Source organism: Miniopterus natalensis, chromosome 2, assembly GCF_054644295.1.
Source record: "Miniopterus natalensis isolate mMinNat1 chromosome 2, mMinNat1.hap1, whole genome shotgun sequence".
Taxonomy (NCBI): domain Eukaryota; kingdom Metazoa; phylum Chordata; class Mammalia; order Chiroptera; family Miniopteridae; genus Miniopterus; species Miniopterus natalensis.
In genome coordinates, this window is record NC_142082.1 from 119,032,305 (window position 1) to 119,059,563 (window position 27,259).

General features: G+C 39.4%; 1 protein-coding gene across 1 annotated transcript in view; it reads left to right on the forward strand.

The window, feature by feature from the left end:
* PPFIA2 (PPFI scaffold protein A2) overlaps positions 1-27,259 on the forward strand; it is a 418,639-nt gene that overhangs the window by 268,263 nt on the left and 123,117 nt on the right. The window contains exon 7 of the mRNA XM_087814518.1: positions 25,006-25,122. Coding sequence (XP_087670644.1) covers positions 25,006-25,122 — 117 coding nt within the window. The remainder of the gene's footprint in view (positions 1-25,005; positions 25,123-27,259) is intronic.

A 27,259-nucleotide genomic window follows, 5' to 3' on the forward strand; every position in this document is an offset into this window, starting at 1 on the left:
TCTACTAGAGTATTCTTATCAGAGTAATTACTTTTTTAAGTTAAATGGAATAAATTTTAATGAAATTCATTGAGAGGCAAGTATCAGATTAAAATAAAGAAAGACATTTAATTTGAAGTCAAACAATTCCAGTTTGAGTCCTTTACTAGTTATGCAACACCTGGTAATTTATTCAACCTCTCTGCTCCTCAGTTTCCTCATCTGTGAAATGGAATATTAATAAATTTTGGAACAACCTATCTTTCAAATTTCATGATACTTGGATAAAATAATATAAAAGGAAGCACATTGAAAACCTGAAGTACCAAAGTTGTATTGCTATTATTATACTCAGAGGTCAACATCAGCTAGTTAGTAGTTGAGTAGGTAACTTTCCTGTTGAAAATTTGAACTTGGGGATAAATAAAATAACAATATTTTATTTCATACCCAAGCCTAAATTTCCTTTTATTCTATAAATAAATGCTGTACCTTATTTGTTCATAGGAAAATTGTGTAGCACTGCCTGAATTTTATAAATAACTTCCAATTCACTTATTTCTGCAATTGGTAATAATAAAAGCATCTACAATCTTGAGGGGGAGATTATTCTAATCTTTGCTAAGCACTATACAACTCCACCCCCAAACATGTACATGCACACATGCTCAGGGGCGTTGGGGCATGTGCATGTGCACACACACACACACACACACACACACAATTTTCACTTAATCATTACAATTAACCTATGACAGAAGAGTAATTATTAGTAGCATTTTACAAATGAGGAAACTGGGGCTTGGAGGAACTAAGTGAAATAGTGTGCATGTTATCACTAGTCAGCAGGAATCCAAAGCCAGGATACCTGACTCCAAACGTGAGTGTTTAACAGTAGCCACTAGGATTCCTGGCTTATTTCTTAATAAAAAAAAATCCTTTATATATAAAAACTGTGTTTCTAACTTCACAGTTTACCTTCTACCACTTATTTAAATTCATCATGACATCTTTATATTTGTTATATTTTCATGTTATATTTCAAGGTTCATGGCTTTATTATATTGACAGAAAAAAAGCCGTAGGTGTTAACTAAGTTAATAAAGCATGTATTAAATCAATTAGTTAAATTAATGTGCCTTTAAATTGCCAAATATTGGGTTGAAATTACACATTTAACTCTATAGAAAAACAAACACACACATTAAAACATCTAATATGTGAATTTATTTGGATAAATTAGATTACTGTGTTTTAAACCTTGCATCTAAATGTTATCCCTTGGTATAGATGTCAGTATCAGTGACTCTGACTAGTTTTCTGAAGTAAATGGCATGAGAGCATTGGATTGGTCATTGTTTTCAGTGTAGAAAATGTGAGACCTCAAGTTACATTAAACAAGATGAGAGGATTTCTGCGGCATTTCTTTATTTCCATTTCATTTTTAAAGGGAAAGAACAATGGCTCTCAAATGTTGAGACATTTGGAATTCCCAAATACGTGAATGTTTGGGACACTAAAAGGAAATGAATGGACAAAAAGGATGCATGAATTGCTTTAATCTGTTCTTTTTGTTTTGTTTTTGTTTTTTGATTATTTGTGTAAATAGTAATTTAATTGTTCATGATTTTAACTTTTAAAAACTTTGTAGCAGAAAACACAAATTTGATCAACTGGTATCTACCATATGTTATTTGTCTTAGCCTTTTTGGGAGGCTGCTGTAAACTACCATAGATTGTGTTGCTTAGACAACGAACACCTCTCTCTCACAGCTCTGGAAGCTGGGAAGTCAGATATCACGGTGCTGGCAAATTCAGTGTCTGGCGAGAGCCTGCTTTCGGGTTCATAGATAGTGCCTTCTCTTTGTGTCCTAACGTAGCAGAATAAGCGAGAGAGACTTCTGGGGTCTCCTTTATAAGGTCACTAAATCCAATTCATGTGGGCCCCACCCTCATTACCCAATTACATCTCAAAAGCCCCACCTCTTACTATCAGATTCACATTAGGGGTTGGGACCAAACAGATGGATATTGGGGGCACAGAAACATTCAATCCATAGCACAGTTACCTGAGCCAACCTGCCAAGGCTGAGGGCACAATTCTTCACAAGACTGGCTGAACTTCTGACACCAGCTGCAAGCACAAGGGTTCCCAAATCTACTCTCAGGTTCTATACTTCACTAGAAAGACTAACAGCTCACTGAAAGCTATTATACTCACAGTTATGCTTATTATAGGGAAATGATTCAAAGCAGAATTCGCCAAGGAAAGCACATAGGGCAGAATCTGGGAGGGTTTCAAACTTCCATTGTCCCAAGGATGCATTTCTCTCCTAGAACTGATGTGCGACAGAGCAGTGCCAACCCAGGAAGCTTACCAGAGCTTTAAGTGTCCAGGGTGTTTATTGAGATTTTACTACAGAAGAATCATTAATTATTTGTCCATGTTGTTGATCTCAGCCTCCAGTTCAAGATGCAAAACCTCCGAAATCATATGGTGGTTCTTTCTGGCATAACCTGTCCCTAAAATGAGATTATTCAGTGTGGCCAGCCCCATCCTAAGATCCACTGTGACCAGACCTCACCCCAAACAAAGGTATTTCTAGCAGGAGTGACATAGATCACTTCCCAGAAGCTGAGGACAAAGGCCTGACCTCTCTTTGGGCAGAGCCAGCTTCTTTACTACACAGCTATAAATCATCACAACTTTCTATCTCATTTGAAGATTGTTTTAATGAACATTTATTGTTGGGGACATATCCTTATTTAATCACATGTTGATAGAACCAATATGTTATTTTTCCATCTGAAAAACACTATAATTGGGAAATAAGTAAAATCAGAATATGTATTGAGGAAGTTTTATAAGGTCAGCTTTTTTAAAAAAGGAAGGGAGGAAAAGGAAAGAATATAGTTGTAAGAGAAAAACGCAATGCAGTTAGATTATAGTGTCATCGGATCCGGGAGATCTACTGTTTTGGAAGCGCTGGGCTGGGTCCAGCCCTACGAAGTGCTACTTTCTCACACTCTGCCAGGCAGCTCGTGTCACTTACCTCTCCTCGCCTTTAGGTCCACAGATCTTTGAATCGTGAGATAATTACTGTTATTAACAGTGAGAATTTATAAGGCAGGGAGCACTACCACCATTTTAAACAAGCAGGAAACGTGGCTTGAGGGTGAGCGTGGGGTCCTTGCCGCCTTGCCTGTTGGCGGCGGGAAGGGCGGGGGGCCGGGCGGCGGGGCCGGGCCCGCGTGTGACCCGCGTCCGCGCGCTGGGCTGACGACCGTGAGCGTTGGGCGGGGGCAGGACCCGGAGCCCTCCCCGCGCTCGCGAGGCGCGCGCTCCCGCAGCCCACGGCGGGCAACGCCAGCTCTCACACTGGGTGCCCGATAGTTCAGCCATGGCCTAGTCGTTTTACATGATTGTTTCCATGTCTTGTTGCCGCAAAGCGCGCTTTGGGCGCCCGGCCTTCCCCGCGCGGAGCTGTGCGCTCCCGACGACGGTGCTGCCGAGCGCGCCCCGCCGCCTACCCGGAGGAGCCTCCCGTGCTCACGCGGCGCACTGTCGGGGAAACTCACCGCAGAGGGAAAGCCCGCGGGTAACGGGGCAGCGATGCTGCGGGCAGTGCGCGTGGTCTCCCAGGCAGGTTCTGGATGACTGACGGGAAGGCTCGGTGAAGGCCGCCCCTGAAGGAGCCCACAGGGGGCGCCTGGGGCCGCGGGGGCAGGTGGGTCGCAGGCTTAGCCTCCAGCACAGACGCTGCGCGCAGTGGGTCAGAGCGAGGGAGGCCTGTGGGGAGGCGCGGGGACTGAAGTAGGAGGCGGTATCCGGATAGCAAAGGGCCTTGCCTACCAATCTGGAGAGTTAGACTTTTATTTTATTTGATTTTTAAATATATCTTTATTGATTTCAGAGAGAGGAAAGGAGAGGGAGAGAGAGAGAGAAACATCAATGATGAGAGAGTCATTGATCGAACCCACAACCGGGCATGTGCCCTGACCGGGAATCAAACCCTGATCGCCTGGATCCTAGGTCGAGGCTCAACCGCTGAGCCACGCCCAGCGGGGCTGAAGAGTTAGACTTTTAGCCGTGACAATAGGAAGCCATTAATGATTCTTTAAGTATCAGCCCCTTTGCTTGTTATAGGTAAACTTATCCAAATTTGTCAGGAGCAACACAGTTTTTCTACATGCGTATATCAAGAAGCGTATAACACTGTGCACCTTGAAAAAGAAATATCAAATGAGAGGCAGTTGGTGGTGTGGGCTGAGGATGGCTTTTGGAGTCAGATCAAGGTTCCATTAAATGCTGGCACAGGGATGGAAGTTATCAGAAAAAAGTGGGGTGACGAGTCAGAGGAGAGAGAAGGGGATCACCAGCATTTTACTTAGGTGGTCGCTCTTCAGTGATTGGCAGCAAGAGGATGGATAGCCTCCCCTGGGCACACGTGGGCTCTTCAGAGTTGTGAAGGAGCCCGCAGTCCATAATTCCAGCCCTTGGTTAAGTGAGCCCCTGGTTTAAATGATGAAAAGGTGTATCTGCGCACTTTGTGGCTCCAACCGTGGCTGATGCATGGCCCTGCCCTTGTTCTGCACTGTGTGTAAGCCCCAAGAGCATATTACAAGTTCCTGCCATCGTTGTCTCCTGCCCACCTTGCAGGCCACAGAGGGCCTGGCCAAAGTTGATGACTCCCACAACGCAAGCTGGGCATATTGCTAGGATTTCAGGCCACCCCAAAGCATTCCCAGGGATTTCATATCTTTATTCTCTTACCAGATTAACCCACTTCCTCTTGGGGGTAAGATGAGTACGTATCCCAGAAGGGAACAGAGTAAATACAGAGAGAAGAGCCTGCCTCCACAAATAGCCTTTAGAACCTTCTTGTAGAACGTCTAGATTTGAACTTTAGTTGTAGGGTTTTTTTCCTATCATGTTACTCTGCAGGCCTGATTTTTTAGCTCTCTGACTCTTCAGCTCTAACTTTCAGATTTGTTTCCATGTGTTGATTATATCTTCTCACCTTTAGGATAACATGATTCAGGAGATATAATTCAGCTCAATCCAAGCTTAGCAATTCTACAAGGGGTTTTTTTAATAGTAGTGTGTGAAGCTTGTGAGGAAGGGGAAAGACTTTTACCCCTAAAATCTCTTGCTATGGGTTTCTTAACTATGGGTTTTCATCACTCATCTGGCAAGGGAGGTGTTTAGGTTTTGAGGGTTCTAAGCTAGCTAATGAAGTCATGAAATCGAAAAAAAGAAAAAAAAAGAAAACGTGGTTTGAAAGCTTGAAGCAACTCACCCAAAATGCACAGTTAGCAAACGACTGAGCCATTGCCCTTGTCTCTGTCCTATTCATGTCTTTGAATTTCTCCTTTTTGAATCTCTTTACAAGGTTTAGGTTATTATCCACTGATTCCCAGAAATATAGCTATTCTCTCTCCAAGGGATTGGATGGATTTGTACCCTCACTGAAGTTTCTGTTATGCCCAGAACAAAGGGAATGGGGGAGGAAAATAAGTTATTGTTTTAATATTAGAAGAAATGCATTCTACTGAGTCTCTGATGTGTTTTAAAAGAAAATTATTTTTGATAGCATAGAAGTCTGTCACCAAAGAGGAGACACAGATTGAGAGGTGTATGTCAGAGTGGAGCAGTTCTCAGTCCTGGCTGTATACCAGCATCACATGTAAAGCATTTGAAAATTATAATGTATCCAAGTTATCTGAACTTAAAAAAAGAAAGAAGTTATATCATTGATTCTCATCTGAGCCTATAGTTGAGAACTAGAGAGGAGACATAGTAGAGAAAAATCATGGGCTTTGATGCAGACAGATAAGGGTTTGGCTCCCTAGCCTGCCATTTACAAGCTATGTGATGTTAGGTAAGTCAGTTTGCATTTTAAACCTGTAAATATCTATTGGTAAAAAAATGAAGAGATCGATACCTACCTGTTAGTTTGTTGTAATAATGAAATGAGATAACACAAAGTAAAAAAACCTAGCACAAGGATTATCACAATCACTCAGGAAATGATAAATATCATGCTAATAATCAAAATGATGTTGATGGTTCTTACTTCTCTAATGAAAATAACTTGAGAGACACAAAGAATGTTTCCCATGAAAGGGTGGTTAAAATATCACACAAGTGTTCAGGAGCTCTCCGCCCAACACTATTTAGAACTCCTGGGCTATGGGTTGGAAAATAGGAATAAGTTTCACCAGAAATTTTTCTTTACAAGTGAACTCAACATGCTCAAAACACTTTTTCAGGTATCAACACAAGGTTCAGGGGATGACACCTTTAGGCTCAATGTGGAAGCACCTATGAGAGCAGGACTAAGTCCTGGATTTGCTGTAGGAGGACACTGATGATTTAAATGTTTGGACCAACTTACACCCTGGTCCCATTTCCTGGCTATAGTCATTCAGATCATAACCCAGTTCTCCAAGGGGCTCACACACACATACACATACATATATACACATACACACACACACACACACACATATATATGTCTCATGCATGACTGTGCTAACTACCAACCCTGTGTCACCTTGCCTTACTAAGTATTTGCAGTAGAATATTAAGCTCCGCCTGTCCATTGTGACCACCTCATAGCAAAACCCCCAGTCCAACATGGTGCTCAGACCAAGGTGCTCAACTATCTTTGCACAGTTTCTACTATGATGGCAGAAACCCTATGATTATTTAATTTACTGCTGAGGACCATGAACCCTTGAAATTTAAGGAAACACATTCCATTTATATCAGAATTATTCACATCATAGGTAGCGTGCATAATCTTAGACATACTTCCTCTAACAACCAAACAAATTTTATCTGCACACAAATTTGATATGGTGCTTCTAAACTATGTAGCTGGTTCTAAATCACACAATCCATTTGTGCAACTTGCTTTTATCCTTTCTTACTAATAGAGTTTATCAGAATTTTTATTGGCTCGACTCACACGCACGCACGCACGCACACACTCGACTTCTGTCTCTGGGTTGAAGCGCTCGCTGCAGCCGTTTGGGTTGAATTGCCTATCTGCCTCTAGCTGGCAGGCTATGGGAGGGAATCAAGAAATGTAGAGAGAGAACATAAATTTTAGAGGCATGAGAAGGAAGTAGCACAGATTATTTTTGCTTACTACCATTGAACAGAATTTGGTGTCACAATCACTCTAAGCTATAAAAGAGACCAGCAAGTAATCTCTTTACATGGCCATATGAAGGATTTCTATTGCTCAAGAGTAAGAGAATGTATATTTAAGTGCAACAAGTAGCATTTAGAACAAGCCAAATATAAAGAATGCTTGGTCACAATGTACACGTATATCCAAACATCACTTTAACTCTTTAAATACTTACAATTTTATTTGTGAACTACAGCTCAATAAAGCTAAAAAAATAAACTGAAAAAAAAAAAGAATGTTTGGAATTCATTATTAAATTTAATAAGGTTATATAAAATATATACACAAATATCAGTAGCATTCCTATACCAGCAGTAAAGAAGTAGAAATAAAAGTAATAAAACCAAAATTATAAAAGCTGAAGACCATGAAAAACATTTAATCAAAAACATATATAAGGATAGTAATTCAAGACCACATTTATATTTAGCAGAAACAACAGTCATTCAACAAACATTTAGTAAAACAATATTAATAACTAGCACTTATATAGTACCTAAAACATAAGAGTCCCTCTTCTAAGTGTTTTATACATTTTCTTTCATTTTGTCTTTACATTAGTAAACTTTGAGGTTGGTTTTACAGATGTCACCATTTATAGAGGGAGAGGGAGAAGGTGCAGAAGGAGCCTGAGGCAAAGAGAGGGCTAATAACTAACGTCCACACTGTCAAAAAGTAGTGGAACCAGAATTCTACTTCATAGGTCATGCTTTTAATCCGTGCTCTGTGTTATCTCCTGGACAGGCACCAAGCACTCTTTGGGGCCTTGAAGACATACCAGTAACCCAGTCAGAAATAACCCTAGCCCTGAAAGAACTTACATTAGAAACATAAATTTAAAAATAATTTTAGGTAGTGATAAATTCTGTGAAACAAATTATAGAACTATGAATAAAGAGTATTGCAATTTTAGTCCACAGTTATTTTTTTTAAAAATGTTCTGTGTTCTCTTAGTTTTTACTTTTGTAATATTATTAACCAATGTCAACATGTCATCCAAAATATTCCTATTTAGATACAAGTATAGGAAACCATCTATAAAAAAATACATTCACTCAGTCAAGTATTGCATTTCTGTGAATAAATTGTCTGATGTTTCTACCGATTTAAATGCAATTAGAAACAATATGTTCAAGTGAATAGAGAGGATAAATTTATTGTTGTTGTTTATTTTTAAAGAGGTGGAAGTGAACTACCACATTAGGGATCAGCAAACTTTTCCCTAAAGGGCAGTCTAGCAAATATTTTAGGCTCAGTGGCTATAAGGTCTATGCCACATCTACCCTACCATCACAGAGCAAAAGCAACCATTGACAATTGTGTAAACAAATGAGCTTGGCCATGTTCTGAGAAAAATGAATTTGTGGACATTGGAAATTAAACCTTATAATTTTTATGTGTCACAAAGTATTCTCCTTCTTTCGATTCTTTTCAACCATTCAACAATGTACAACCATTTTTACCTTGTAGGCCTGATGAAAATAGGAAGCCTGAAGTAGATCAGCCCTGTACTAGGTCATGTCCTGGAGGCTCAGTCTGTCACCGGCCCTCAGCGGCCTGCCACTAGGGACAAAAGATAAACTGCATTTGAAGAATTCATATGCATTCATCCTGGGTCACCTGGAAGTATATTAAAATTCACATTAAAATGGATTCCACATTTTTAACAAGCATCACAGGTGATTTTGATGCAAGTAACTTTGAACTGCTAATAACCTGGACCTAAACATAGAGCATATAACCCATGAACTCGAGGTTACAAAGCAGTAAGATAAGCATCACAATAGAAATAAGAAGGGGCAAAAGAATACAGAATTTCCTATGAAAAGTGGATAGTAAGGAGCAGTTAGGAGTTAGTGTGGACAAGTGGGTGAAAGTGGCAAGTATAAAACCTTCCTTCTGCATAGGATATTTAATTGGGTGCTGTGAATATATTCTACCCTGGCTGGGAAAAGAGGGCTGAGGGCAAGGAAGGAAGGGAGCAAGCACGCTATGAACCAGAGCTGTAATCTCCAGCCAGGGGGATTTTATTTATCCCTAAGTGGTTCTGACATTTGCTAGCTCTGTGATGATAGGCAATTTCCTGACCGCCTCTTTGCCTCAATTAGCTCAGTTCTAATAATAGAACATATCTTGTAAGGTTGTTGTGAGGTTTAAATGAGTTAGTACATGCCAAGTACTTTAAAATGTGCTTGGCATAGAGTAAATATTATTGTAATTGATGTTGTTGATCTTTTTAGCTATGATATTGTCAAACTCATTTTAAAGAAGATTGAACTGAAATCTAAGAAAAGGACTGCGTGTCCCACATTGGGACTGACAAGGTGACAATTTGTTGGGGACAAGAAGAGGTTTATCATTCATTTATTCTCTGTAAACTTTATTTTCTTTTCTCGTAATAATAAAGACCACATACATTCTGGTCCTTTCACATTCTGACATTTTATAATATATTCACATTTAAAAATCCCACATAAAAATAAAATTGAAATGCATGCAAAAGAATACAACACATGATTAATACCATTAAAACCCAAGCAAATGGATTACTTTTAAAGGAATTGTTCAGAATAATGGATTTAGTGTGCTTCTTGCATTATTTTTAAAGAATGAACTAAATGGGTACATTCTTTTTATTGCCCTGGCTTGCTGTTTTATATGCAAGAATGACTAATGGATATTGTTTCTGCCTTTTGCATTTTCACAAGTACATTTCAAGCACTTTGAAATGCTTTTTCCCCCCCTTAGGACTCTTTCCTTTAGCCTACAGAGCTAAAAAGAATTGTTCCAAGACACAGCCTATAATTTTGTCACTTCAATTCTGACTGGGAAAGAAAAAAAAGAAAAAACTCAAGTGTGTACTTACAACTTTAGCCATGCCTGGCTGAGGAGGTCAAATCTCACAGTGCTGAAATGGGCTATAGTCCATCTTCAAAGAGATTAATTTTATTTATTATTTTTATATGTTTGTTGGCCATCTCTTTTTATAAGTGGTATTGAGGTATAATTGATATATAGAATTGCACATATGTAATATTTATATTTTGAGAGTTTGGACAAGTGCATACACTCATTATAAAATCACCACAATCAAAGTACTAAATATATCCTTCACCTCCAAAAACGTTGTGTTCTTTTGTTGGTTGGTTCCTTATGTTTTTGTTTTTTTTGGTAAGAATACTTAACATAATATTCATCCTCTTAACATATTTTAAAGTGCTTAATACCGTATCATTAACTATAGGCGCTCTGTTGTAGGGCAGATCTCTAAAACTCATTCATCTTGCACAACTGAAACTTTACATTGGTTGAGCAACAACTCTTTATTCCCCCCTCACCTCAGCCCCTTGACTGCACCAAATCTCTTGTCTGATCTTAGAGGCTAAGCAAGGTGGGCCATGGTTAGTACTCAGATTAGAGAGATTAATTTTAAGATGATATTTTTAAAAATTAAAATATTTATTGATGGAAATGTAGCATGTTTTGAATTTTCATCCTAAAACAGCCAAAAATTTTTGACAGTGGATAAATCTCACTTGAATAAACAAATGACAGAGACATGATTAGTATTATATAGATTTACCTTTATTAATTTAATAATCAGCATTTGCTCAAAGCATCTTAATACTTATTAGTATACATAAAGAAACTAAAGTGGAAACTTTTATTTATGTCTTAACATATTTCATAAAAAATAAACATTTATGGAGACTTTTGAAGAAAGGGACTCATTCACAGAGCTACTCTGAACTGATCGTTTCTAGACCCATTGGACTATTTAGGTTGTTGTGACTCTTCTCTGCATAATGTAGACTCCTTATTTTTGCCTTTTTTTTTTTTTTTTTTGGAGGGGGTGGGATAATTACTGCAGTCAGTCGTTCTGCCCTTAGCTGAAAGCCCAGTCAAATTAGAGGGTTAGAGGCGGAGTGGGAGTGATCTTCTATGCCAAGATGCTATTTATAATAATCAATGCCTTTAGGAAGTCCTATTTTCCACTGTGAGACATGTTAAAAGATAAACAGATGCATATTACAATTTTTAAGAGTTTATTTGAGCAAAATTGATTCATCAAGCAGAGTGAAAAGGGAAATGGTCCTACTCACCATTCCATGACAGGAGCCAGGAAAGACTTCTACAGGTTTCCCCCACTGTCTGAAAGTGGAGCATTCCTATGAAAGCTTTCCTAAGCCAAAATAGCATAAAGCAAAGAGATACTTCGCCTTATGCCACTTTTCTTTTAGGAAAGATCTATATTAGTACCTGTTTTGCAAACCAAAAGAAATCTGAAAAGAATTTTCACTTTTATGAAAGAGGCCGTTACCATATTTATGTAAGTCTTTCAGAAAAGTGGAATGGCCTAACACAAACTTTCGGAAAGGAAGGGGATACCTGTATAGAGAAAGTTCATTAGCAGAGAAAGCAAATGATTTTCCTATAGCTTAAAGCCTTGACCAGAAATGGAACCCGAGACCCTCCTGTGCACAGGCTGACACCCTAACCACTGAGTCACTCGGGCCAGGGCCAACTCATTTTTTAAACAGGAGTCTCCTGTTTTCTTCAGGGAAGGGAGAAGTTTTTAGTAATGACATCTTCCTGGGTGATGGAGATAGTAATGTATTTTTCTCTTGAAAGTCAAAACTTTCAACTAAATTGCTGCCAACTCTCAGCACTCAACACTGAATTATTGCGGTTGTTTTACACTTGGTGTTGCACTTCTTTCTCAGTGTCATTGTTTTACCTCAATGAACATTCTCCCCCTCTCCTTTATTCATTTGCTTACTTATATATTAAATTGAGGCTTGTTTTCTTGCAGCGATAAATACAATTTGTTTAGAATGCATTTCCCTATTACTGATACCTTTGGAAAACTCTTTAAGACTTATTTTTGCTTTTGTTCTCTGGATTAATTCTTGTACTTTACCATATTCACAGCCTCTGCGGTCATTTCTATTATGATTCTTCCGCATTAGGCCACTCTCACCTGCTAACCTACTGCAAGAGCAGTCCTGTGCCTTCACAGGGTCCACCTAATAATTCTTCTGTCCAATTTAAGTTGTTTTGTGTTTTCTGTAGCCATTTATAATGCTCCTAATGAAAATGCCAGCATTTTATTTTATTATTATTTTAAATATTAAGGAACTATTTGAATAGGAGAAATAAATGAAATATCCAAGAATCAAAAAATTGTAATGACTGAAATACCAATTAGGTGAACAGAATAGAGTTCGGTAAAGCGTCGTAATTTATGTTAAAATTATATATCAATCACTGTGATCTAAAATAGAGTTTTTATTGAAATTACTGTTGATGAATATTATAATGTTGAACATGTATATCATAAACATCTCCTGCAGAAACAAGTATACCTAAGAAAAGATTTGAAATTTTATTGCTATTGCAACCATTGACCTAAACTTAAAACTAAAAATGACAGTTTTGCATGCCAGTTGGCATTTTAAGAAGTCTTTAAAAACCTCTGAGGATAGAGAAACAAGATGGCGCCGTAGGTAACATCGGTACCCGCCGCCTCCCACAACCACATCAAAATTACAACTAAAATACAGAACCACCGTCACTCAGAGCCTCCTGAAATCCAGTTGAGCAGAAGCCCTACAGCCAGGAAGCTGAAGGAGCTTCCAGACGAGGAGGAGGGGCGGAGACGCGGGCGGATCGGGGCTGAATCAGAGACCCGGCCGCGGGCCCACACCCGGTGCGGCAGGTTAAACCTGGGAGGGAATCTCGGCCGTGGGGGTTTCCTGAAGGAGGGAGGAGTCCCAGCCCCCAGCAGGCCCCCAGCCCAGGGCTCCAGGGCCAGGAAGAGACATCCTCACAACTCCAGGCTGTAAAACCAGCGGGGACTGTGGCTGAGGGTCCTGGAGGCTGCAGGAGCCCCAGCAGCTCCTCTTAAAGAGCCAGTCCACGGACTCACTCAGACTCACTCCCTCTGGGCTCCAGTGCTGGGCAGCAGCTGGAAAGGAACCTGGGACACTTGGGGAGGAACTAATCTGCCTGGAATTGGGGTGAGAGGTGGAGGGGCAGCTGCCTCCCAGGCAGAAGGGCTGGTGGAGGCCATGGCTCCTTTGGCGAGCTCTCCCCGCACACAGCCAGCAGGCAGGTGCCATATTTGACTCAACAGCACCTGACTCTCACCTTTGGCCCCGCCCCGTGATTCCCGGAGGCCCCACCCCTCCCCACCTGCAAGCTCATCCAAGCCACTTACAGTGGCTTTTCTATGCAAGTGGCCTCTCAAACCTCATGCTTAGGACTTTCCTAAAATCTTTCAAACAAGCAGCATCATGCTCCATAGGGCTTGATAAGTGGCCCCAGGCCTGGCACTAGCAGCAGCCTGCATTGGTTCATGGCTTGGCCTCTCCTGGACACCTCCAAGCCCAGCACAAGTAGCAGCCAACTGCTGTTTGCTGTGTAGCTCATGCTATGCTGGGTGGCCCTGGATAAGGCTCTGGCAGAGGCTCACTTTGTACCTTCAGGGAGGCTCCAGATACAGTGCACCTGGTGGTGAGATTTGACCATGCTGGATTACAACCCTTCCACATCCACAAGTGACACACTCAAGGGGCGCACTTGGTGAACACCAAAGCTCCACTGAAGTAAATCCTGCTCCATAGGGGTGTCTCCAGCACAGCAGCTCTTTGGCTGTAGTTGCAGCTGGTCCTCACAGCCGATTGGCCTGTGGGGGGTCAATTCCTCCTAGTGACACCAGCAGCAACCAAGGCTCAACTACAACAGGACAGTGCACACAGCCCACATAGGAGAGCACTTAGAAGGCCCAGCTCAGGTGACTAGGGAGGCTGAGCCACTGGACCTTACAGGACACCTACTACACAAAGCCACTCTACAAATTCCAGGAGACATAGCAGCTCTACCTAATACATAGAAACAAACACCAAGAAGCAGCCAAAATGTGGAGGCAAAGAAACATGTCACAAAGGAAAGAACAGAAGAAATCTCCAGAAAAGGAACTAAATGAAATAGAACCAAGCAAAATAACAGATACAGAGTTCAGAATTTTGGTTATAAGGATGCTCAAGAATATTAGTAAGACTATTATGAAAACAAGTGAGGCCATCGATGACCTAGTAAAATACCTATCAGAAATGAAGGCTACATGAACTGAAATGAAGAATAACTTACAGGGATTCAACAGTGGCGTAGAGGACACTGACAATCAAGTCGGCAATTTGGAACATGAGGAAACAAAAAACACCCAACCAGAAGAGCAAAAAGAAAAAAGAATCCAGAAATATGAAGATAGCATAAGGAGCCTCTGGGACAACTTCAAGAGGCCCAACATTTGTATTATTGGGGTGCCAGAAGGAGAAGAAATGGAGCTAGAAATTGAAAACCTATTTGAAAAAAATAATTATAGAAAGCTTCCCCTACATGGGGAAAGAAATAGACTTACAAATCCAGAAAGCACAGAGAGTTCCAAACAGGAGGAACCCAAAGAGGCCCACAGCAAGACCATCATAATTAAAATGCCAAAGGTTAAAGACAAAGAGAGAATTTTAAAAGCAGCAAGAGAAAAGCAGTTAGTTACCTACAAGGGAGCACCCATACGACTGTCAGCTGGTTTCTCAACAGAAACTTTGCAGGCCAGAAGGGAGTGGCAAGAAATATTCAGAGTGATGAAAAGCAAGAACCAGCAACCAATATTACTCTACCCAGCAAAGCTATCATTTAGAATTGTAGGTCAGCCCAGCTGGGCATGGCTCAGCGGTTGAGTGTTGACCTAGGATCCAGGAGATTGGGGTTCGATCCCCAGTCAGGGCACATGCTCGGGTTGCAGGCTCTATCCCCAGCCAGGGGCTTGCAGGAGGCAGCCGGTCAATGACTCTCTCATCATTGATGTTGCTATCTCTCTCTCTCCCTCCCTCTCCTTTCCTCTCTCTGAAATCAATAAAGATACATTTAAAAAAAAAAAAAAAGAATTGAAGATCAGATAAAGAACTTTTCAGACAAGGAAAAGCTAAAGGAGTTCACCACCACCAGACCAGTACTATGTGAAATGTTGAAGGGTCTTCTTTAACAATAAGCTAATGAACAAAAGCATCTGACAAACTAAAGGGATCCAAAGACATTAACACATGCAACAGATGATCATATTTCAGAGGGAAGAGGGAAGAGGGGTGGAGGGTGGAAGGAGATTAACCAAAGAAGTTATATGCATATGTGCATAACCCATGGACACAGACAATGATGGGGTGAAGGCCTGGGAAGGGGATGGGAGTGAGGAGGAGGGGGTCAATTGCAGGGAGGGAATGGGACACCTATAGTGCTTTCAACAATAAAGATAAATTAAAATTAAATTAAATTAAAAAAAATAAAAATATTTGACATTATTTTTAAAGGATTCTTTTCACGACTGAAAATTAGGCAAGCTTAGATTCCATTGTAAAACAGGCTATCCTTATGTTTTTAGGTATAAGCAAAATCAGTACAGATGCAAAATTTGGAATTAGCCGTTCATGTGCTGTATTTTCATCAAAGAGCCACCAGAAACTTACCTGTGATGTGCATTTAAATTTCAGCACCCAGTCAATTCATCTAATGGAAACTGGGAAAGCCGGTCAGCCAAAGGAAGGAGGTTAAAAATAAACATATGAAGTATGTTCTCATTCTTTCGATAAATATTTGTTTGCTGAATAGAGGTAGTTAGTGGTACAAACTCTTTAAAAAGTACCAAGTGAAACTATGTTTCCCACCTTCAAGCTATTTGGTCATTCATTGTGATAAATGAACTCATTCATTAAACCATTAATTAAATAACTGTGTGAGTTTTTTTAATTTGACAAGACAAATTCTCATAACGTAAACCTCGAATTCTCATCTCAAAACAATTTGACCATTCACTGAATTAGTTCAGTCTCACAAATTTTTAAAGTGTATTCATGGTCACCGAAAAACACTGCCAATGAAGGTTACATGGGAGCTGATCAAACTGCATTAGGTAGACTACATGAAGTCACTTTACACTGGTTTTAATATGCTTCAATAATACTTGTAAATCTTATGCCCAAAAGCCAGAGCTGGAAAGTGAAATAGCGATTGGGTTGGGGACCTTAATTCTGTTTGAATAAGTTTCTCAGTTTTTATAGTTTCCCAATTAATATATAGCAACATAAATCCAAACTATTGTGACTGGAGAGTTACTTAAGTGGAAATTGTAAATCCCTGCTGTTCTTCTAGTTGCTTTTTTGTTGTTGTTTATTTTTTTCATGTTGCAACCTCAGTGTAATCTAAGCATGGAATTCAGCTAAATTAAAATAAGTATGTGTGTAGAAGCAAATTATGTGTTGATGTAGTGAGACTTATGTGAGTCTCACTCTTGGAATTGTTAATTGAGCTTGGGGTAAAAATAGATGAAAAGAATCTTTGTTAATTAGATGTGGGCACTGTCTGGAAATAGTTTTTAAATAGGTAAAGGCAAATATGAATTTGAAGATATCAGAATGAAGATCCCTGGAGGATTAACATGAAGGCTAGATATGATTTATTTAAAAAAGCAGTTGGGTAGCTGGCCGGCGAGGTTCAGCTGTTGAACATTGACCTAGGATCCAAGAGATCTTGGTTCAGTTTCCAGTCAGGGCACATGCCCAGGTTGCGGGCTCGATCCCCAGTAGGGGGCATGCAGGAGGCAGCCGATCAATGACTCTCTCATCATGGATGTTTCTATCTCTCTCTCTCCTTTCTTCTCTCTGAAATCAATGAAAACATTTTTTTAAAAAGTACCTGGGTAATTTTCAAGGTAAATTGAAATGCCTGTGCTACATAAGAGTTATAAATAAAAATTATAAATAATGTAAACAGCACGATTTTAATTCCTAGACATAATTGAAGACATCTTCTGTGTCTACATTGTTTTGCCAAATCAGGGAAAGTAAATTCCCCTGCTATCAGACCACAGAACTGTAGTCCTGACTAGATGAATATTTGGCTTGTGTATCCTGTGAATTATTTTATTAATTTTTAAGTGACATGATAGTGTGATGCTTAAAAACAAATTTTGAAGGTATCAGACCTAGTTTGGAATACATTTCTGCTAACATTTCTCAATAGTTTCTTTTTCTTATGACCTCAAGTATATTGCTTATTCCCTCTATGCTAGTTTCCTCATTTGTAAAATAAAAACAATAATGCACAATTTATAAGGTTATTGGGAGGATTAAATGAGATAATACCTGTAAATTTCTTTGCATGTATGTGGCGTACCATAGATGTTCAATAAGTAACATCTATTATTATTGCGACTAGTTTTCAATTGCAAATTTATTTTCTAAACTCCTGTCTCTTGTTTGTCTTTCTTCCTTAATTAACTTCATTAAATACCCTGTACATTTAAATTCTCAAAAATGAAGAAGAGGAGAGAAAAATAAGTAAAAACTAAAATAACTTAATTGCTTTTCTTTTCCCACTTTAAGAATTATGTTAGCAGACATGTATTCCCAGATACCCTTGGAATTCCACTTTTCCATCTATTGTCAATCTGCTCTAAATCCAAAGTGTATAAACGCAGCAGGTACTTCAATGCACCTGAAGCACAATAACTAGGCTGCAATATACTTGTAAAGATTTTAGGACACAGTGAAACTGCCTGCTACTTTATATCTACATCATATCTCTTGCTGACTTTCAATAAGCTGCTTTTCCATGATCCTACAAGGCTATGCTCTTTTGTTTCTTAATTTCCCCAATGAACACTTCCATGTTCAGGGATCCCTTTTAACCTCGACTTGTGTAATATGAACTTTGGGAAATATTTTAATTTATATAGTCTTTACTAGATGACAGATTTTCTTCTCCATGTATAAATTCTTGAATACTTTTCCATTCAATTTATCCAGCTCCCTAAGGTCTTTTTTTATTCATATTGTCTGCTGTCCTTCACCACTTCATAATATTTCCAGAATGCCTCCTACTTGTCAGACATTGTTCTAAGAACTGGGAATAAATAATCCATCAGATATCGCTCTGGTCTCCAGGCACTCGGTGTCAAAATGGGCATTCAGAAAACTAACGGCCAGTTGTGATAAAGAGTGAATAGGAAAATAAAGTTGAAGAGGTGAATGGAGGTCTCCGTTATGGTCACTGTGTAATGAATGTTTAATGTATGTCATATGTGGCTAAGTACTTTACAATACAAACACTAAAATGTAAGTATTATTATCCTCATTTTATAGCAGAGGAGCATGAACCTGAGGTTAAGTAACATGCACAAGGTCATACAGCCAGTTACAACTAAAAGGGCCAGGACTCAACTCAACCAAGGCATTTCAGGATTATTTAAGGATAAGTAAAGCACATGTACATTATTACTTGTCTCAAGGTCTGCTTAGAAGAAGTCTCAAACTTGGTTAGAAAGCATAGTACAGATAAGCAGTTGTTGTAAAGATGCAAATTTCTGTAATGTGCTTTGCACAATTTCAAGCACATTTTAAGAGTTTCGCAAATCATGGCTATTTTGTTATCTTACTGCTTCCTTCTTTTTATTTTTATTTTTTCCTTCTTTGCTAGAATGCAATCTTGTTGCTTATTCTGCATTTTTCCCAGTGGTGTCTGATACTTAAAACAGTGATTAATGAGTTTTTGTTGAATAAGTGAATTAGTACATCTTAAACTCTTGAGAACATCCCAAATTTGGGAATATAAAGATATTGAATAGACTCTTATTTTCTCCAAAATCACATTTCTCTTAAGAATCACATTTCTGTGTATTTCCTGACCCTTTAAGTTTCCAAGGAATCAATTTTCACTTCAAATTTCCAAGGAATCAAATTTCATCGTTCTTTTGCGGAGGATATTTTATATCATTTGAAGAAGTCACTGAAACATTTTCATGAATCTCAAACTCTGTTTTCAGTAAGGATTTACATCTTCCCCACCCTCTGCCTGGGAAGTCCTTCTGTCAGATATCCACATTGCTTTCTTTGTCCCATCTTCAAGTCTACACTCAGAAAACACCTAATTCCCAATGAAACTACACCACACAGCACCTCTCCCCTGCTTTTATCTACATTTTACAATTCACACCATTTAAAAATGTATGCTACTTATTTTTGTTTATAGTTTCTCTTCCCCAACAAGAATTAAAGTTTTGGTAGGGCAAGAATTTCTTCTTTTCCCTTGATTTGTATGTACATCCCTAATGCCGGTGCTCAATGAGTATTTGTGAAACGAATGAATCTTCCCAAGCTGGCAGGAAAAACAATTGTCCAAAGACAAGGAGATTGGAGAGGGTCTGTTGGAAGACGTGGTAGGATCCCAGAGAGAGTTTGGTAGAAAAAGGAATGAGAGCTGGGGAATTTTCCAGACTGGAAAGTCCACCAGAAGTCCATTGTATGGAGTCAGAGCTTGTCAAACAAAACGCCAGAAAGATAGAAGCTCATAGAGGCCAGAGCTTTAGTTGAACTATTTTAGTTTTTTCAGTCTCCTGTCATACTTCCATCTTCCTCCAGATACTCTTTGCACAGAAATAGAAAACAACCTGTAGTACTAGGAACACAAACAAAGAGCTGGGCTCTTCCATCTGAAAAATTTTCTCCCACTGTGTGTCTGGTAAGCTCTGAGTAATTCTCCAAAATCTCCGCTTAGTGATCGCATGTACTGTGTTGCCTTCCATGTTCCTGGATATATTTGCAAGAACACTTTTAGTAGCAAGTGACAGAAAACTAATCCAAACTAGTTTGAGCACAAAAGGGAAATTTTGGCTTTTATTACTGAAATACTAGAGGTAGAGATGAATATAGTCAATACTATTGTAATAACTATGTATAGTACCAGGTGAGTACTAGAAATATCAGAAAGAACACTTTGGAAAGTATATGATTATCTAACCACTATGCTGTATGTACGCCTGGAACTAATACAAAATACTATTGAATGTAAAGTGTAATTGAAAAATAAAATTTAAAAAGAAGTTGGGAGAAAACATGGACAATAAAGAAATGACAAAAGAAGTAAAAAAGAAAAATGGCTAGAATCAGGAGCAGAAGCAATTCATCACTGCTCCCTCTCGTTCCCGTTTTCTCCAGGAGACAGAACTACAATAATGGCAAACAGCACGCTGAGGCTACCCTACCAGCTTATCTTCCATAGTAGAGGGAATCTTCCCCCTTACCTCTGCCAGAAACATCTCAAGGGACATGCTAATTGCCCTAACTTAGATCATGTGCCCACCTATTTGCCATCAGCTCTGGCCCCCTAATTGGCAGTCCCTCTTGAACTGGAGTAGGAAGGGAAACTCGGAAATTTCCAATGAAAATGTTAAGATGTCATTACTGAAAGGAATATGAAGGGATGGTGGGTATTTAGAAACAAATGCCAACAAACATTTGACAAGTCATGGTTGATCAGCTAAAATGATTGTGGGAATGTGTCTGGACTACAGTTCCACGGGCTTTCAATGGATTGAAATGTATGCACAGCTTGACTATATGTGTTTCTGAAACCAGACAACGAATGGGTCCTTGGCTGCCTGTCACTATTTGAGCCAATTAAGCAGAGACAGCTTTGAATTGTATATGAGTGTTTTATTTTCCAGTATTGCCAGCAACATGGGAGAGCAGTAGGTCATCCACAAAAATCTGCTCTAACACCACCCCACCACCCACCTCCAGCCCCATAAGCCAGCTGCTTATATTGGGTATAAGGAAAAAGGTTAGGAATGGGTAAAATGGTTACAGATTACAGGCAATGCAGGCTGGGGTTGCAAAGGGCGGGTTCCTCCAGGTGGTTACAGTCTGGGACCCCACTGTTTCAGCAACAAAGTGGTTAATCTTTCCGTGATGATAGGAAAGGAGAATGGACCACATTCCGAGGTTAACTCCCAGGTCCCCGGGTGCACAGCTCCCAGCCAGGTCAGAATGAGCTTTTTAATCAGAACAAAACAATCACGGTTAACAGAGCATGATTAATATTTCTTCTAACTATAGCTAGTCCCCATCATTCTATTTCTGCCCCTCCCAGATCTTCCCTGTGAGGGGTCCATCCCTTCATGAAGCACAAAGGATTCCGGAGTAGGAGGGCAGCAGCCCTTGGGCAGGGCAGGAAACGCCCCCTCTCCCTCCCCACCCGCAGCGCCTCCGGCTCCATAGAGCCCAAAGGCCAAGCCATGCGAGGCAACGTGGCAGAGTAGAAAGCGTAAAGACAAGGGGTTACACTTTATGATTCCTCCTTAATTCTCTTTAAACTCTCTTTATCTTGTTGGATCAAAAGACCTAATTCACAGTTTAAAATAGCTGAGCCCAGGACTTGGCACCTAGAGCATTTCCAGTACTTCCTTTTGGTTCTGTAGCAAACCGGGTAAGGCAGAGACTACCCAGAAGTGATTCCTCCTGCTTGCCATGTCCTATTAGTGGCACTTCACGTTATTTAGCAGTAAGGAATCAAGGCTTACTCCGGCATTCTAGAGAAGTCGCTGGGCCCTCCCTTGACAGCATTCCCTCTCGGTGAGAGCCCAGAGAATGTTTCCAGAGAATCAGCTGCTTTGTATTCTGCTTGCTGGTGCATGCTGGTTCTCAAGCCGTCCCCAGTGTATACTGCTCCAGCCGGCTGGGAGAATTTCCCAAAGAGGCCTGTGCCACCTTCAGCCCCCGTGGCTTCTAGGTGAACTTCTCCGCCCCTTTGAACACATTGAAGACAGGGCCCAGCCCCCAAAGTTGCATTCCTATGAGAAAAGTTCTCACCTTCCCCAGTGTGAAAGTAAGAATCAAGCTTATTAACACCTACAATTAAATCAGATGCTGAAGCTGTGTTTTCATAAGTATTCAGGATAATTTGTTAGTGGGCAAAAATAGAACAGAATAAAATCATATTAGAGTGACGGAGAATATAACAGCGTGAGTACATCCATTCTCCTGCTTCAAAATCTAATTTGGAAGCTTGATTTTTTTAAAAAGTAAAGTTTGCATGTTAATGGTTGAAAATGATCTCTTCCTTAGAACTAATTGTCATGTACATACTTTGAAAACTTGGTGTTTGTAATTTTTGAAAGATCTTAGTTCATCCTTTCACTGATTCATTCAGTAAACCTCTATAGGTGGCCTGCTTTATTTTAGGCATTAAGACATATTTGACTTTTATATGACTTACTAAACAATTGGAAGTTAATCTCTAAACTGGGAGTTAAATTTCGTGTTTAATTTTTTTTCTAAAATGGCGTCTTTCTGCTTCTAAGTAGATTAAACAATGGAGTAATATGCATAGAATTTTAAAATTTATTGTTACCTTTGTCTCAACATATCTGTTAAATTATGAATGTTATCTTAGTGGAATGTCAGCAGACAACACTTAAATTTTAAAAGCTCTTAATAAAATCCATAATAATTTTTTGTTACATATTGATGATAATATAATATTTATTAAAAAGACAAATTTTAATAATGTAATATAAGAATGATATATATGGGGCTTTAAAAAAAATTTAATCCATTTTCTACACTAACTAACATGAAAGGAATGTCTCTGAGGAGTTCCCAAGCACTTTAAATCTTTATCTTTTGTAATTTCCGAATGAGTTCCGTTTACACTCATTTTATCATAACCATTTGTTATTTAATTCAACACACTTTTACCTAATACCATGCACATAATAATATGATATGTTGCTTCATATGAAAATGTTTCCAATAAGGTATTCCTTTGAAAATTATTTTCCCATGAGATGTTATTAGTACTTCTGCCAGCCAAATAAACAAGCAAAGTAAGTAAATAAGGAATAAACTATTATATTTTAATGAGTGAAACACACACAGAAATAAACAAGGATATATTGTAATAAGTGTTTGATAGCAAGGTGCCTTTTCTCTGAGGAGTGCTATTTCCACTGAGTTTTGAAAGCTGGGATTGTTTCAGTTTAGTCTGAGCTGGGGAAGAGTGTTCCAGGCAGCAAGATCAAGTTTCTCAGTTCTGGGTAAGAAAGAACCTGGCCCAGTGGGTGTGGCTCAGCGGCTGTGTGTGGACCTAGGATCCAGGCAATCGGGGTTCGATTCCCGGTCAGGGCACATGCCTGGGTTGCGGGCTAGATCCCCAGTCGGGGGCGTGCAGGAGGCAGCCCATCAATGACTCTCTCATCATTGGTGTTTCTATCTCTCCCTCTCCTTTTCTCTCTCTGAAATCAATAAAGATATACTGGGGGGGATGGGGGGGGGAAGAGCCTGATAGGTTTACAGGACAGAAAGGAGGTCATTGTGGCCAAAGGGATCATGTAGGATGTTATAGACCTTGTTAAGAAGTTTCAATGTGTACTAAATAAGTAGAGAAGACATTGAAGTTCTTTAGAAAGCTGAGGAATGACATAATATAACCTAAGTTTCGAAGAGGAAACTGGCTGCTTTGTGGATAGATTGTAGATGAGCAAGAATGGAAGCAAGGGAACTAATTATTTGGTGATTGCAGTACTACTGCAAGAAATGGCATTTACATTGTCGTTCTTCATTTTGCGGTGATGTGCCCTTACAAAGTGGCGTGCCATATGTTCAAACGCTGCAGCTCATATGCAAGATCACTTGACATTGTGAGCACATCATGGTCCCTCTGGGCACCGAAGCAGTGGCAGGGAGCAGGACAAACACCCAACTAATTCATATCTTTTGTTTATTTGATGATCATTGGTTTGTATGAGATATTGGTCTTGTAATTTCAACATGTAAGTTTTAAATGATTCACTATTTATTGTGTATTAAATACTGTGGACATGGACTTCCCCTAGAACCAATACTGACTCAATATTGAGTTGATAATGCAAATGACCCTTGAACAACTCAGGGGTTAGGGATGTTGACACCTGTGCAGTAAAAAAAATCTGTGTATAACTTTTGACTCCCCAAAAAGTTAACTAGTAATAGCCTAGTGTTGATCAGAAGCCTTACTGATAACATGCACAGTTGATAAACACATATTTTGTATGTTATATGTATTATATACTGTATTCTTACACTAAAGTAAACTAGAGAGAAGAAAATGTTATTAAGAAAATCATAAGAAAGAGAAAATATTTTTATAGTATTTGTTGAAAAAAAAATCTGCATGTAAGTAGATCCATGCAGTTAAAATCCATATTGTTCAAGGGTCAACTGTATATTTTAAAACACCATTAAAATGCTAGAATGTTATTTTTTATTTTGCATATTACCAAGATCAGCTAAACTACAACTACCTGAGAATCTTGCTTAGTTGAAAGTATATCTGTAAAATTGAGCTGAGTATTTGCAGGAATTAATTGCATTCAGAGAAATTTTTTGTAAATTAATTACTGTATTTGGACTAGCTGTGCTAAGATAGTGCTCATTAAAATAACAACAATGAGACCAATTTAATTCTAAGTACTCATGACAGTGCCACAGTTATTTAAGTCCAGCTTATGTGTTAGGTTTTAAATTGCAGATACACTATTTCTTAAGGTAAATGGTTGTGCTAATACTTAGCCTTCAGCCTTCAATCTTTTTATTTATGTTTCTTTTAAACTTTAAAATTATAGACCAGTGCAAATTTTATCACATTTCATAAATTAACTTTGAAGGTAATTTCTGATTTAACAACACATGGATTATGCTATAGATTTAGATATATTTCCAACCTGATAGATATATTTTCCAACTAGAAAAATTTTACAGTAAATTTCACATTTCTATAAATATTCAAAATGCTAAACTAATTTTAAAAATATTTTTTGAAATAATAATGGGTGAAATTTAATGTTTATTTTCAGATTGTGTGCATTAGTTGTTAACCACATTCAAGTAAATTCAGCTTTTTTTTACTTTATGCTCTACTTTAGATTTGAAAAGCCTGTGCTTTTATTTTGTAGATTGTTGCCTTGCGTGAACAAAATGTTCATATACAAAGAAAAATGGCATCAAGTGAGGGATCCACAGAGTCAGAACACCTTGAAGGGATGGAACCTGGCCAGAAAGTTCACGAAAAGGTATGACGCATACAGCAAGCTCTTACCTGGAAATGTTTACTTGTTATATTATTTGACAGAATTATGAAATATGAATTCCATGTAATAAACATTACTATATTTTGATTTGTTTGTCAAAAGTTCATGATGATTCCTTTTTATTTATTGGTCTCAACTTGATTCTCTTAAAACTATGTGCATCTATGACCTGGTAGGTGTGGCTCAGTTGGCTGAGCATCATCGCATATAATACAAAGGTTGTGGTGTGATTTCCGGTCAGGGCATCTGCCTGGGCTGGGGCTTCACTCCCAGCAGGGAGGCAGCTGATTCATGTTTCTCTCCCACATCAATGTTTCTCTCTCTCTCTCTTTCTCTCCCTCTCTCTAAAAATCAATAAACATATCCTTGGGTGAGGATTTTTTTTAAAGTGTATGTTTATGCATGTTCATATTTGAGTTTCTCATTACTGTTAGCTTGATTCTCTTAAAAAATAATTCGGTTTTATATCTAATTGAACATATATACAGTCAAATAAATATATCCATATAGACATATTGCCGGAGCCCGCCAGCAGAGTCGAACAGTCCTGGGGAAGGGGTGAGGATGAAGAAAAGACAGACACAAAAAAGATGGGATCGGGAGGGCTGCAGCTCATGCCTGTTGCCAGCTGCCAGCCCCGAGTTTATTTTTCTAGCTCAATATATACAGGCACTGTTGATTGTGCTGAATAGCACCCCTCCCCACATTCCTACAAGGCCGTTTGGATGCTCTTTCAGAGTAAACACTCTGCCACCTGCAGGAGCTCAGACCTTGGTAACTATCTTTATCTCGGCTTCTAATGGGAACTTTTGGGGAGGATTGAGTCCTTGGCTTGGTATGTAGCTTAACTATCCTTTAACCCTTCAGGCCGGGGCCAGCTTCCTAATTAGCCTTTCTAGAATTTAGTATTGCTTTGGTGCCTCAAGGACTGGGTCAGGGAGCAGGAGAGCACCTCTGCAGCTCACCCAGGCAGCTCCTCTGTGCCTGGGGCCACAGCAGCTCACCCACATCTCCCCGGGAGCAGGGGAGCACATCCGCAGCTCACTCAGGCACTGTGCCTGGGGCCACAGCAGCTCACCCACATCTCCCCGGGAGCAGGGGAGCACATCTGCAGCTCACCCAGGCAGCCCTTCTGTGCCTGGGGCCACAGCAGCTCACCCACATCTCCCCGGGAGCAGGGGAGCACATCTGCAGCTCACCCAGGCAGCTCCTCTGTGCCTGGGGCCACAGCAGCTCACCCACATCTCCCCGGGAGCAGGGGAGCACATCTGAAGCTCACCCAGGCAGCTCCTCCGTGCCTGGGGCCACAACGGCTCCCCACAACATATCAATTATATATATCAATTATTATATATAAGAGATTTTTAAAGTACAAGAACAATAATTTTGATTTATAAGGTATGTACAGTTGTTGAATAATCTGTGATTTATCACTATAAAAACTTTTTGGTAATTTCTTATTTGACTTAGTATTTTCTGTTTGTTTGGGAAGGCCTTGGCAGTACTCCTATTAATGATAAATTACATAAAAGAATAAAATCATGGGATTTTTACTGCTTTTTTGGAAGGGTATGATTCTCCTTTCGGGTGGTGCTTAGAGCCAGGCTGAGGAAACCAGCAGTCTTTTGGCCCTTTTCTGTGCTGAACCACTTGTATCCAGCACAGAAGGAAGCAAATTATTTGCTGGTAGGTCTGGAATCAGATAAAGGTTACGCAGTCATGGGCACATCCTGTGCGTGAGGCTCAGACAATCTCCTCGATTTTTGTCTTTAACAAGTTTTATCTTTGGGTGGTTGAACTCTAATCATCAAGATCACATGAATCAGGTAGAAAAATTGGTGCCATAGTAAATGTCAAGAGATTTTAAAACGTAGAGATTAAGAAGCCACAAAACGAATAGTACTAGTATTTTTACTAGAAAATAAATTGAGCACTTGGTCACGTACCCAGTTGAAATAAATGGAGGGGCTTCTTTTGTTTCCAAATTCAGGTAAAAAAGCAGAGGAAGCCAAGTAAACCAGACTAATTTCTGAGACCACCATAAATTGTGGTGGCTGAGAAGCAAATGGCTCTTTATTTAAGGCTTCATTATTTTAACTTTATCCATGTGTTTTCTAGA